The 15,849-nt window shown below is 28.0% G+C and overlaps 1 protein-coding gene across 1 annotated transcript in view; it reads right to left on the reverse strand.

The window, feature by feature from the left end:
• The window catches only part of LOC111613905 (DNA polymerase zeta catalytic subunit-like), a 75,067-nt gene that overhangs the window by 3,122 nt on the left and 56,096 nt on the right, over positions 1–15,849 (reverse strand). The window contains exons 5-8 of the mRNA XM_023355257.1: positions 12,503–12,584; positions 12,126–12,253; positions 9,714–9,808; positions 5,621–5,725 (exon numbers count right to left, since the gene is read on the reverse strand). Coding sequence (XP_023211025.1) covers positions 5,621–5,725; positions 9,714–9,808; positions 12,126–12,253; positions 12,503–12,584 — 410 coding nt within the window. The remainder of the gene's footprint in view (positions 1–5,620; positions 5,726–9,713; positions 9,809–12,125; positions 12,254–12,502; positions 12,585–15,849) is intronic.

A 15,849-nucleotide genomic window follows, 5' to 3' on the forward strand; every position in this document is an offset into this window, starting at 1 on the left:
ATACTGTAGTGTATTACAGTATGGTTTTTTTTGTATATTGTTGCGCAGTGTGAATGCATATATACATTTGTATACTAATTCTATTTTTATTATTATTTTTATAAATGTATAATTTACAAAAATATATTTTATTCGTATATCAAATAAGACACTTGTAACAAATAGAAATAACTAACTAACATGACTAGGCGTTCAGGCAACTAAAAAACTGTTTTATGATAGGATTTAAACATTTTTTAGGATAATTTGTTGCCAATATTTGTAATAAAGCATATTTTGCTTACTGTTTACGCAGTGAGCAAAGACATTAACAAAAAAATATATATATTTCCTTTAAAAGGAAGCTGAATTCTACAAAATATGCTGAATTTCAACGATAACAATGCAATGCAATATACAAGGACTTTGGAAACCTAAAAATATAAATTGAATTCTTAGATTTCCCTTCAACGTGTCTAAATAACACGTTAAATTTCATTCCATTTTGAATTACTTAAAAGAAGAGCGAAACCAACAAAATTCGATCATATCTAAATTTAACTCCATCAAATCCTGGTTATATCCTATTGAATACCGAGAAATTATAATCGAATATTGTATTATATTTGCATTTATTAGTATATTCCTGCTAGATTTTTGCTTATGATACCATACCATATGACTTCTTAAATAAAACAAAATTAAGAAAATAATATTGAATTAAAAAAAATTTTTAATATATTTTCATTTCTGTTTTAATGTCATTAATCATTAACTTATGTAGTATATTATAAATTAGATACAACAGTGTCTTATTGAGATTTACGTAAATTTTCTTTTGCTATATTTATACAATACATAGATATACTACAGATTGAAAAGTGCATCTGGCACCTATGTTAACTGGCAAATACATAGAAACAAACAAACTCTTATAAGTTGGTATAACATTTAGCAGATTCGAATATTTCGATTATAATCAAGTTGTAATATTAGAGTTCTAACAATAGTCTATTATAATGATTGTATAAATAACGGGATAGATAACAATATCAATCAGAGGAATGTGAACGTTTTTAATTACTGAAATATTGTAATTTACAGGATAATCCTTTTGGATGGAGATAATTTTGAAGCTGTATCATAACGAACACATTAGTAGACTAGTAGTTTAAAGTTTAAATTCTGAGAAACGGCAAATAAGACGTGACTTTGACCGAGTTTTGTTACGTAACAGAAATGGATACTGCACTGTCCTTTGAGTTAATTCAGCTACACACATGTGAATGGATTGTTCAACGTACCTGAAAAATGAACCAGTATTGTTTACAGCGTGTACAAGATAATGCCGAACAGTGCGTTGACGTGTCGTGTTTGGTAGAGTCAACTCCAAGGACAACCGTCACAGACTTTTCCTTGGGTTACGCACTAATTCAGAGAAATACGGGCTTCGTTCTTAGGATCACACGACCAAAGGAGTGTAGTTTTCTGAAACCATAAACAGGTTAAAACTCGTATTTAACAACCCTCGTACTCTCAAATTTTGCTTACTAAACTCCATTGCCGTGCAACTTTCACTTTTGTCAAGTGATAAAAGAACCCAATGAAACTTACGCCTTACTTCAAAATTTGAACTTCAAACAACCAATGTATTTATTAAAACTTTCAAATTATCTCCACCCATAGAGATCAACCTGTATATATAAATGCAGTACATAGATAATCTTATTACTAGTTCATCAGTTTTAATTTATAAATTATTTCTCCAAACTGCATTAAAACGTCATTTTAAAACTTTCTCAAAAACAATATAAGCTAAAGTTTTCGTATTATGCTTATTTATTTGTCGCATTTCTGTTTTCTTACTTTCTCTGCATTTCTATCAAAGTTTTTGCCCATCTGTAGCCGAGTGAATGAAACCTCTAAACAGAAGTGATTGGTTGCGGGTTAGCGCCTCACCAACGGGCTGACCACGTGAAATTTTCTGCGCGTTATTCACGTAACAACACCTAAATAGGTGTTACTCACCCACCTCTCTTGGCAGGTGTCGAATGTATAGCATTGTCTTATTTCATAAATCCAATTCTATCCAATCAAACTTATCACATATTGGGATTATATAGAGTTATAACGATAAATAACCATTTCTTTACATTTTTTACACACTCCTAAATGCACTTCGGATATATTACTCCAGCCCTATTCAGTTAGATTATGTAAAAAACTTTTAGACTATAATAATCACACTTTTTAAAGCAAATCCATATAGAAACCCGAAAACAACATGCTTAATGTATGTAGCTATAATATGATTTAAAATTAACGTATAATATGGATAGATATCTAGCTGCTGACAGCACTATACTTTTAACAATTCTATTCGATTATATTTCAATATAAATATTATCCTATCACATTATAATATAATATAATATAGGATCAAATAAATAAAAAGTTGGAAAGAAGTTAATTATAATAAGCACTCTTCTGACTTTGTTTACTTAATTTGCAGAACTAGTATAATAAGTCCTAATAATAAATAAGTCCTAGTTGACGTTTAAAGTTTAAATTAATAAATTAAGGACACAAATGGCATTTAAATTTGAACATGTCTATTATTCTTTCATTTATAACAACAGACAAAATTGAATCGCGCAGATGTTTTTATAAAACTATTTCTAAAATTGAAAATTTGTTTCGAAGATTCGATTTCGATAATTTAAATCCCAGATTTTTTGAAAAATTAATCTCTTCAATGGAATTATTATTATTATTTTCTCCCTGCACATTATACACAAAAATTATTCTAAATAAAATATAAGTACATGTTACGAAGCAGTTAAATTTCTTTTGGGTTTGTACACTTTGATCGCAACCTGTTGCTACAATATAATTAAACGCAATCTCTACATCAGTTTTAGGGCGTCACTTTCTTTCTTTTGTCGTTCTCTACATTTTCATCATTCTATTATCTTCGTGTTTTCATTCTACTGCATAATCTACTCTTAATTCTGTCTTTTGATTTCCTTTATATCAAGTAATATCATTTCATTTCTAATGTTATCATGCAACGTTTCTTTCATCCGTTATTTTCCTAAGAGATTTTTTTCTTTTTTTCGTATCCTTCTGTCGAATTTTTGGCATTCCAACCTTAATTTCTGTTGCTGTGTCATTACCGATTTGTCAAATATAACCACGTTACATTTTATTCTTGCTCGATAATCACTGCATGATTTTTTCTTAATTTTTTATTTTATTCTAAATCTTTTTATGATAAAGATTGTTGCCAATTTTCCATTCTTATAAACTTTCTTTTTATTTAATTCTACATTCAATAGCTTTGTCAAAAAATAAATAAATTTTTTTAAAATTAAAATTCTATGTAGTCTAATTCGGCATATTCTAGATTTTATTCGCTGTTTCCTATTACTTTTTTTTTTTTACTTTTAATTTATAAACTTATATTTGATATGTTTGTTTATAAAACTTATAATTAAATCCGTAGGAGAATTCATTAATTTTCAAATGAAAAATTATTAAACAATTATAAGAAAGTATGTAATTAATCAGCTGATACATTTATAAAAGGGATTTACGTGTAAAAAAAATAAAATAGCTGTCATGTTTTTATAGCATAAGGAACGAAGAGGAAAACAATTTCATACACGTCATAATATTTTGCTTAAATTAAAAATAAATATAAAGTTTTTATTTAAAAATTATTTTGCTTTTGATAATTTATAAGTGGACTGAGAATCATTAATTTAAATAATAAAATTGCATTTAATAATCCAATGTTTTCTAGTGGACCAAAATATAGTTCTGAGTAATTCCATATTCTTTCAGTACGATAAGAGCCACCAATTAAAAGTGCACGGGAAATTGAACTAACATTTAAATATCCAATTTCGTTTATCATCTAAAGCAGTGGTTCTCAACGTTTTTTGTTGATGTACCCCATTAGCCCATTAGTTGTTTCTCAAGTACTTCTTATATTTTTGTATGTAAATTTTATAATTACTGCTTTACATGTATACAGCCCTTATAATTGAGCGCCATAAGAAAACTCTAACTAACTAACTATAACTAAAAGTGAATTACTTATTTTACCTAAATAATAATAAATTTAATTAGGTATATACATTTATTTATTATTACTTGACAAGTATATTATATAAAATCACAGAAGTCATTTCAATACATGCATAAATTACAATTCCTAAAAATAAGTAATTATAATTAACGATAAAGAAAATTTAAATTATTCTACAATACTGTAATTTCTAACAAAATTTGATGGGATATTTGTCGCGATAAATCTTCAGCAATTTTTTCAAAATTTGGTTCCCACGTTGTTAAATAAAGATTATAATTGTGTACTGACCTTGAAAGTAATGGTTGCGAATTTATAACGTGCAGAACAATACATGAATCTTTCAATTTTTGTAACAAATGTAACGTCTAAATTTGCTAAATATCAAGTAATGCGCGCATGCAGTGACACACATTGCATGGTGGGGGTACGATCCAAGCCTTGTTATTCTTAATACCAGTAATCCAGTAAAAACATGAAAATCCCCAATCTTATTGAGCAATAATTATAGAATTAAAAAAAAAAATGTCTATTCTAAAATTAATGCTCGGTTAAACCATAATTTTACTAGACTACAGGTTCACTCGGCACTAACGGCAAAAATAGACAGGCAAATCAAGTGCATAAACAAGTTGTTTAGATTGTTAAAAGGTAAATCGGTGTTCACACTGTGATATTTTAAAGCAAGTTTTTGTTGTTTCTTGTTTTTTGTGTTAATAATTTACAGCAAATTGATTAACATAAGCCATTTTATAATGAAAGTTAGATGTACCCCTTTGTTTTACCCTCGTACCCCTAGGGGTACATGTACCCCCAGTTGAGAACCACTGACATACACCAATCAGTAGAGGAATCAGAGTTTCATCTCCCACTTGCATTCCAAAGTCATGTTGTCTGCTATCTCTAGAAAATGCTGTGAATGAAAATGATGACTCTGCAACAGAGAAGACATTTTGTGTTTTGCAGTTCACAAAGTTAAAATCACTTGTCATTGTGCAACATGAATAATCTATAGGAGCTGTCAAATTGTGGCTGCCATGGAAGGAGTGACAATGGACATGCCATAGCAAGCATAGGATGAATTTCAGTATCGATTGGATGCGTGACATGAGACAAGGAGCATGCATTGAGAAATTTTAATGAGTAAATGTGAAACTTGGACAGATTTCCAATATTTTAATGTACATTACAACATTCTTGGATAATAAGTTACATAGTTACAATAACTTAAAATAATAACATTCTTTTCAGAATCCTATATATGTTTAATTTATCTAGCTAGTAGTCCATAATATTTTAGAGGCATGGAATGTCTATGATTAGTGGTCCAGAGTGTACTATTAAATTATTAGTACATTACCTCAATTGATCTGGCAAAGCTCTGAATCAAGCATGCCAGAAAATCAGTGGTTGATATGTATTTTTAATAGCATAGCTATCAAACACTCTAATAATGTTATGTCTTATCAACAAGAGCAATATTTAATTAAAACCTGCTATTCCCATATTAAAAAAGTGAATTAAGTATATGTTAATAAAAATACATACCATTAGAAGCTGGTGGTGTTAACTGTAACGTCTTCCCATTATTTTCTTGTCTTTGGCGTTCTTCTTCCCACATCACAGCTAATCCAGGATTCATACTAGGTGTATCTTGAAATACATAAAAAAGAAAAACACATTCAAACACCAAATAATAATTATTTCAAATAAATATAGTTTATTTTGCCAACAAATGTATAATTATGCTCTTTGGACTTATTGCAATAGTGGTACTAAAAATATTGGTTTATTAATTTTTCATTTGTTTAGATAAAGACCGGATTTGATAAAAATATATTAAATGAAAAACAATATAATTGTATGAGGAAGATGTACTTAAGTAATTAGAAATTAAAAGTTTATATTGTAAAAAGAATATATAATATATATTCAGGGCCATCTTAACAGATTATAGACTAGGCTCTCCCTACTCAACTAGTGGGTAATCAGTAAATTAGTGTTAAATTCTGGTCCATGCAAAAATTGCTCTGAGTTTTCTAAGCAATTGCCCAATGTGCCTGAAAGTTAAGATGGCACAGTACAGATATATATTGCTGGCTGATTATTAAACAGTCTGTGACTTAATACAAGAATACAGAAAGGTCATTTTGTAATGCATTACAATCTGCATCAAGATGCAAAATCTAAAGCCATCCCAGATCAACAATTCATAAATATGTAAAATAAAAAATAACTTGCAAAACAAAATGTTTTCAAAATAAAAAAATTTTCTATTAATGACAACCAGTGCTTTTTTTTGGGAAAAAAAAAGGTAGTGGAATGCCCACTAGGGGGCATCCTGGGCTACTAGTGAAATATAAAACAGTCAAAATGATAGTCACCGATCACAATTAGCACTGCAATTCCTGCATTGCCGCCAAATCATGACACGACCAAACATGAGCCGAGCAGTATGTCACAGTCATCACAAACTAAGTTTGCAGTATGCATGCATCGTACACAAGATTTGACATATAAGCAGGAGCAGAACCGTCTTAATAATTTTCTTGCCTATCTTCTATGCTCAACAGAGCGATTCAATGCACACCAAACATCAAATTTTCAAAAATTCTCTTAAAACTTTTAAAATATGTCGTAAAAAGGTGGTGAAATGCTGTTCCATTGCACTCTATGACAAAAAAAAGCACTGATTACAACAGAAGTTATTAAGACAATCTTCTTATAATTACTGAAAACAGCTTTATGTATTCACAAATATAATTTAATCTTCTAATTTCATATTTTTAAATAAAGTTTCAATGACAGTTGGATGGCTAAGCAGTTAAGGTGTCGGTCTACCACTCTGAAAACCTGGAAATGAATTCAGACAGATTAAAAACAGAAATTTTTTGGGATGGTCCATTCTGGATATATCGAACTCAGTCTCTCACCACTCCACTACCCATTGTGACCTGGCCAAACTCACAATGAGTTTGAAGGTCCTCTTAGTGTTATCAGAGTGAAATGAAGTAAATCCAACAGTCCTACCTCTTAGATTCTACATTGATTGTTGATCTACACATTGTAAAATGGCAATGCAGCCAAATTAAAAACAAGTAGTCGATAATGGCATTCCATGTATGGTATAAATACAGTGTATGTTTAATATTTTTTCATTTATCTAGCAACTGACAAAATAAATATTAATGTTTTATATAGAACAAGTATTAATATTGTAACTCATTTTAATTATTATTAGAACTTTTTAATAACAAAACTTTCACAAAAACTTTTTTACAGGAAAACTATTACCTTATACAAGAGACTTCACTTACTATAATCACAGATATTGTTATCAGTCATTAGCATGCTCCAAAATGTGCAAGTTAATAATTTGTTAGTTTGTTAATGTTACCATAATTATATAATTATGGTAACATTAACAAAAATAATTAAAATAAATCAAGTTACACAACTAAATCAAGCCAAATATGCATAAATAAACATCTGCACAGTAAGCATAAGTCCTGCTTAAGATCAATTTTTTCTTCCAAAATATTTTAAATTAATTAATTTAGTTTTAACTATTAAATTTAATATAATATTGTGACTTAACCACCTGTCTTTAGTCCACATTACATAACATCTCTATAATTAATTATCCATATTATAACCTACTAAAATTATTACTTCCATTTTTCAGTTGTTTTAAAATGTCCTTTTAACTAATATTGGAGTCAATAAAGTCAGAAATTTTGCTAAGTATCTTATTTAATTATGCTATATAATGTTATCAGTATAAGACCAAAGTGATTACTATAAGCAGATTCTATTGTAAATATAAAAATTAATAATATAAACAATCACTCAAAACTGGTTATAGTTAATAAATAAAGACAAAATAAACCAAAATCCAGCACAAAAATGTAAAACAGCTAATGTTTTTGCCCATGTTAAATAGACATCTTCAAGGATAACTAATCACTGCAGCTGCTAAAAAAAAACATAGATTGCCACATGTGTTAAGAGGGGTGACATGAGAGAGAGAAAGAAAGGAAAAGAGGGGTGTAAGATTACAGATCGTAGATCGACTTCCACATCAGGGGGGTCGATCTATGAGCAAGGAGAAGGATTCTACGTCTCAAAAGTTTATAGTGGTATTTTTTTAACGACATTGTGTATCTCCAAGTGCTCCAAATACCCAAGTCGTTCCTTGTAGGTGGTACTATGTATGGAAATTTAATAATGTTGAATGAAACATTATCAATTTGTTCAAAAAGCAATTGTTAGAACCATCTAGTACTAAATAATGTTTGAAACTAGTATTAAAATTTTTTTTTAACAACAACCTATTTGTAAATGTAAGCATTTCAATATCTAATCTGTGTCAATTTCTGTTTTTATCCTTGTCTACTTGGATCATGTTTATTAATAAGATTTATTATTGTTTTGATTTTTTGACTAAGATCACCTCTATTTGCTAATCAGAAACTACATAGTGTAATAATTCCTATTAATAAACAAGATCCAAATAGACAAAGATACAAACAGAAATTGATAAGAGAAAGGACATAGAGGTAAAAAGAATTAATATCTAATCTCTTTTTAGCTTACTTGCAATGATGAAATGAAAATTCAAAATTAAAATTATGCACATATTTAATCTATTTTAAATATTATAAAGCATTTTTAAAAAATCTTTTTCAAACTAGCTGTTAGAAATTATTTTTTTTATTTAAAAATTATTATTAATAATAATTTTAATAAAATAATAATAACTATTATTATGTCAGATGCCATCTTTGTTGTAGTAGCTATTTGATAAATAATGTTCTACTTAAAACTGCAAAATCATTCAAATCTCAACTTTATAAAGACATTTTATACTGTTTCGAAATTTTTGTAAAAAGAGTCATTAATTTTAAATTAATCAATTCCTTTTGTAAATATGAATTTTAGTTTTAATATAATCCTCCTCGGTTTGCATATAAATTAAGCAATTTTAAATAGTAATCATGACACTTTTGAAACGTTTTAATTTAAATGCAAACTAAAGACATTTAAAATTAAAATTAAACTGCTTATTTGAAAAAGAAATTCATCATTTATTTTAAAATCTTCAAAATAAATTTAAAAATATCATCTTATGCCATTTTATAAAACAAATCATCAGTAAAGTACTAGCTTAAATTTAAAAATTAAACTTAACTCCTTACTTAATACAGTCTTATGTAATAAGGAGTTTAGTTTAACATTTTTAATATGAAGGCAAGATGTAGTCAAAAAGAAACGCCACATTTTTACATAATTCATTTATACATAATTATTTAAAGTAGTCAATTCATTATAAAAAAAGCTGAAACTATTAAACTGCATTTCCGACAACCAAATTTATGGTTGCTGGAAATGCAACCATAAATTTGGTTACATGATGTAAAATATAGAATATTTATAAGCATTATCTATATTCTATATTTTAAAATTTTATAAATAACATCATTTATGAGTAACATTCCAATTTTAAATGTTATCAGATTGGAAGCTATATGAAGGCCTGATACAGGCTTACAAAATTAGCCAAAAACACTTGTATTGGTAATAAATTTGGTTGCTGTAAACGTACAAATGGTGCAGAGTTTATGAATAATTCATTGCTTACCAGTTTCTTCTCGCTTATTTAAAATGTCCTTAGCACAACAATCCACTTCAAGTTCACAGGAACTTTGTCTTTGCATATTGCCTGTTAGCATTTCACTGTAATAATAATATATAAATCAATAAAGTCATATTTTATGTAGTAATTAATATACATTTTTATTTTTAACTTTATACAACTAAAATTATTAAGTTATAAATAAAGAATTTATTCTAAAATAATTAATCTAACTATTGGAATCTGTAAGTTGACTGGAAATCTATTAACTAAAAAATTTTTCTCATCACAAATTATTGTATTATTTATTTGTTCACTTTTGCTTCAATCAAAATAAAATAGACAATTTTGACTTTGGAAAACCCTTGCTTTCATATAACTTATAATACTTTGATAATAAAATAAAATTTTGGAACTAAAAATAATTTTTGGGCAATTAAAAACTATGTTTTTATCTAGCACAATCATAAAATTTAATATTACTAGACACTCTTGTCCCTCTCTATCTATTAATCTGAAAATAACAGGAATCCAAATTATATATACAGTGAAACAATTTTGTTAATTTGTACAATTTTCCCATATATATGGGAATTTATATTTGCAAATTAATTTATTTTAATTAAATTTTCCAACAAAAAACAATCACTTAAAATTAAGTTCTAACTGGAGAATAAGAAACAAAAGAAACAGTACACCCTGTAACTCCAACAGAGTATATTTAATAATTCAAAAGTTTTTGACCTAATATCATAGGCCTTCCTCAGTGAAGTACACCAATTTAACATAAAACAAACATACGAACGTATATCAAATGCAACGGAAGTAATTTAAAAATTAAAGTGTTCTAAAGAGAACACTTTTTAATTTTAATATGCTGGTTTCCAATTGAGAACCAGTATTTTTACATAAATTTAACATATGTGAAAACTACCAGACATAATACTTTGGCACAAAAGATTAAGGAAGATAAATATCACCACGTTAGCAGCATATGCTGCTCAACAGAATATACAGATAAAATGTGATGAGGCCAGGATCATTAGACCTGCTAGGAACCCTAATAGAATTAAGTTCCTAGAAATGTTAGAAATTTTTAAAGCCAACCAAAAACTGCTTTGTATCAATCATAGGGATGCCAACACCTTACCTACAGCATGGAAGGCCATTACAAAATGTAATTTGGACTTGGTCCTTTTATAATTACTTTTGTTCGTATTAATCTTTATTTTTATCACTTTCATACCATTTATTTGTATTTTTAATTAATTATTAATTTAATTTTCTGTGTGAGCATTCTCTTTAGAATGCTTTTTTAATTTTTAAATTACTTTCGTTGCATTTGATATACTTTTGTGTGTTCGTTTTATGTTAAATTGGCATACTTCACTGAGAAAGACTGATGATATTAAGGTTGAAAACTTTTGAATTATTAAATATACTACTGGAGTTACAGGTGCACTGTTTCTTTTATCACTTAAAATCAAACACACATAAGACACACATCAGACATCAACTTAGACATTGAAACTCTGTTTTGTCTGGTTAAAAGCTGCTCATCCCTCTAAGACAATCAAATGACTCCAGTAATTGCTCATCTATTAGACATTATAACTTACAATTCTTATTGTCATTATATCTGAAATATATATAGGTTCTAAAAAACTAGAATTAAAATCACAAATCTGCCAAAGAACAAACTAATCTAATTGGAAGTTTAACAAAAAAGCAAAAAATCTTTAGTTTATTGCTAAAAACAATAACTATATTTATTTTCCATAATATAAATTATAAACAAAAACAATTTGCTTTGCTAACTAAACTAGCTTTACTTAACTAAAATACTTTTTTAGATACAAGCATAAGATCAAAGTATAAACACTAATGAATAAACAACATGTCCACTCAAAGAAACCAAAATTTAATTGACAATAACTGAGTTTGGGGTGAAAATACGACTCCAAACAGTAACAAAATTAATTCTTTCACTATTGTGAAAAATGCTCTAAGTGAATAGAAGCCAGGATAAATAAAGGACACAAATTTGGATCTTGCATATGACTAAATACATTTTTTTCTGTCTGGTTTTGGTTCCTTTGATAAACTATTCTTGTTTTTAAATCACATGGCTTATTTAGCTTTATTTTTAGATCAAAATGGTTGATCTTCATGGAAGAGTGCTTTCAATCATAAAAATACAATAAATTGTTTATTTTCTTTGCAGAGATACTAAAATTGTATTAGTTATATAATGACTATTCCTTTGTCCCTAATAGCAACAGCCATTAATAAATTCATATGTTGAAATGTATATATAATTGACCTAATTTAGGGTGATGTAAACATTAAATTTTTATATATAATTTGAATATATTTAACCTGTATATTGTCTACTCATTAATTTCATTAAAATATTACCGGTCCAAATCACTTGTATTCCAACTTTGCGATACAGAATTCTGGGAATTTCCATTCAAATTTTTTCGAAATTTTACTTCACAAATATTTATCATATCCATTCCATATAAATTGTAATCAATGAAAAACTGAAAGAAAAAAAATTTATTACAACTGATATAACTTTAACAATATTTAATTAATTTTTTTGCAAACATAAAAGAAAAAACACATTAAAATTTAATTAAGCAATTCATTAATAAAATCAAAATTGCTTTAATAAACAGTAAGTATTTTTACTTTCATTTTTAAATTTATTTATTTGTACAATAAATTTTATATATGTTTTGTCAATTAATATAAAGTAAGATGTATGTTATAGATCGTATGAAACTTACTTGTAATATATATGGTATATGTGCTTCGTGCGGTTGCATAATTTGATTCATAATGGTTCCATTTTGAAGTAATTCTACAGTTCTGAAAAATATTTATTTGCTTATAAAAAATTATCAAACCATAAAAGATTCTTTAACAAAATATTCAAAACTTTTCCTAAACTGGAATAAAAATACAACAACAAGCAGACAATCTTCAGAAATTCCAGTAGAACAATTTAATTAGACCAGTGATTCTTAAAGTGGGTGCTACCGTCCTCATGAGAACATAAAAAACCCAAGGAGATGCTGGAAGGAAAGAGTGGTAGGGATATTGAAAGACACAGGAGACAAAAATTAATTTTGAAACAAACAAATAAAATATATATATACATACGTGTAAAAAATACATGCACCAAAAAGTTTAGGAAACACTAAATTAGACAAAGTTTTTGGCTTCCTTAATAGGTCAGATTCGAGTCATACATACATCATAACACAATGAGATTCTATTAATTAATAAAAGAATATTACATTCAATCAGTTAACAATACACAACTTGAAACTAGTCTATTAAGGAGGCTGAAAGCATATGTCTAATTAAATCATTTTGCTGAAATTTATGAAGGCTGTCTGCTTATCTTCCAAAATATTCAATTTTATCAATAATAAAATTTATATTAACTGTGGAATAAATAATTAAAATATATGGCTTGTAATGTGTTCAAAAATATATATAATTCATTATAAACGATTGAATTGATTAATGCAATAAGATAAGCAGCATTTAAGAGTAGATATAACGTTTTATGTTGAAAAGAGATCCCTCTGTCGTGAAAGTTTGCAATAATCATTTAAATTAGTTTTTGATGGCAGCAATCTATAATTATATCAGAAACTAAGCCACTGATCTATTATTGGATTACATTTTGGTTAATTAAATATACAAATGCTACATAATCTGGACTAAAGGTGAGCAATTAAGTCATCATCTTTTATTAAATTTAACTTTTCAGTGAATAACAGCAACTTAATCGCCTATCTTTCATCTAAATTAAATTGCATTTGTATATTTAATTAACCAAAATGTAGCCAGATAATACTTTAGCTTGATTCTTTAATTAGTAGTATAAATAAAGTTCATTCAACAGATAATCTGAATATTTTGATAATTATTATTTTTGGAGTATTTTCAGAGTCTGAATTATATTAAATATTAATAAATATTAAACGAATTTATTTTTACTTCTCTGACTGTTATATATAACAGAGGGAAAGTATGGCAATCAGTAAAAACCTGACCCCTCAATATTTTTACATTTTAGACTTAGGACACCTTGAAATGCAAAGAAATTTAGGGATAATTTCTGTATGTATGGATGTTAGGCCAAGACTTCACTAGCATAAAAACGGGTGTAAAAACCTTCACTGTAAAAACTTTTAATCACGTGACCTATTTGTGTTTGTGTTTGGATTGCAGTGGAGGTCAATCTAGCAAAGTTTTAACGATGACGGTACTATCGAAGTTATAAAGACAATGATTATATTCTACGAGTTTTTTTTTTGTACTAATTACAAACATAGTAAAAGTAATATCTTTACTTTCATATATTAACTTTTATTATCGTATTATTAATTAAGATAATATACAGCACTTATTAAGCTTAGCTTTTTTCATTATATACTCCTCTAAATTGAAGGATTTTCCTTTGGCCATCCATATCACGAGTTTTAAGCATACATTATTATAATCAGGATACTTCTTGTTGTAGATACACGAATACTTTTGGATGTTTTCGATAAATCTTTCCAGATCTATTCTAGAGTAGCCACGAGGGAATGTACACAAAAGCTCATTTTCCTCCATTTTTGCACCGTGTCGCAATGACCTAGATTTCACTGACTTCTGATTGCTGGATGGTACCGTTTTACGGCCGTATTTGCGTCGAAAGTTGAACACTGCTCAACTCGCTTTTACGCTGGTTTTACAACCTGCTCAAGCGTAAAATATCAGGGTCACGTGATTAAATGCTTTTACAGCAAGAGGTTTTTACGCTGTTTTTACAGTAGTGTAGTCTCGACCTTAGTGTATGTGTGCATGGCACACAAAAAGTTCACCCTCTTTTAAGCTCAATAACTCCTGTGCTTTTTCTCGAAAGTTTCTGAAATTTTGCAGGGAGGTTTGTTTACTAGGGGAATCGATTCTATTACATTTTGGTTGTTATAGGTTGAGGGGGTGGGAGATAATGGGGGTTGTGTGTATCTCCAGTAGGGTCGGACTTAATGACAATTTTACTTGTTATTAGCATTTACAATCTTTTATAAAACCCATCTCTCCCCTCGAAATTAAGCTTTTTGTCATTTTATAATAGTTAAAAAATATAAAAAGTTTTCTTAATAAAATATGATAACAGCTGGCACCACCAACATTTTAAATGTTGCCAGAGAAGTTGAGCAATTTGTTACTGGTTTATTTAAGTTATTTTTTGTTTAGAAAGACAATATTGTAATAATAAAGTGTAATACAGCATAGATAAATTTACTTTTAGTCAGAATAATCATTATTAAATTGAATGAACAGTATTAACTAGAATGAGCAGCTCAAGTTTTTGTTTTTAATAGAAGGATTTCTATATATTAAGACAGTTTTTTAGCCTTTTCCTAATAGTGGCATTTCCAACTTTATAATTTCTGTCTTGCGACACTCCTACTTCTTTATCAATACAGAGTTATTGTGCTTTTAGTACAGTAACCCCCATTATATCACTCATGTAGGGAGACAAATCAAATAAGCAATATATCAGGTGGTGCAATATATTGGCTAAAGCACTTTTAAATTTAGAAGATAAAAAATAATGTCATATATCAGAACAAGTGATATAAAAGGGGCTATGGTAATAAGTCATATGTTGGAAGTATTAAGGTGCTGCTCAGCACTATATTTCACACTATATTATAAATTGTAAAACCATTGTAATAAGCTATAAAAAAGTATGTTTAGCTTGTCTGTTTTATTTATATCTTAAACATAACAACAGAATTCTGGCTCCTAAAACACAAGCAACTTTAATAGGCAGAAGTTTTAATATGATAAACATTTTTGGGACGTAAAATATCTTATCTTCAGATTCATTAGAAGACAAATTGAACAGTTCATTAATAATTGCATTGAACACATTGGCTCAAATTCAAAGCAAATTACAATTTTTGATAAAATTGAATTTATTATGAAAATTCTCTTTTGATGGCATGGAAGTTCTGTTTTGAATACCCACTCTTTAAGTGACTTGAAGCCCTGTAATGGCTATCATGAACAGTTTACATTTTTAATTCAATAAATTTATGTTTATTGGTTCACTCGTATTTGT

The sequence above is a fragment of the Centruroides sculpturatus genome, unplaced genomic scaffold, assembly GCF_000671375.1.
Source record: "Centruroides sculpturatus isolate CEXI.00-Female unplaced genomic scaffold, Cexi_2.0 scaffold1351, whole genome shotgun sequence".
Lineage (NCBI taxonomy): Eukaryota > Metazoa > Arthropoda > Arachnida > Scorpiones > Buthidae > Centruroides > Centruroides sculpturatus.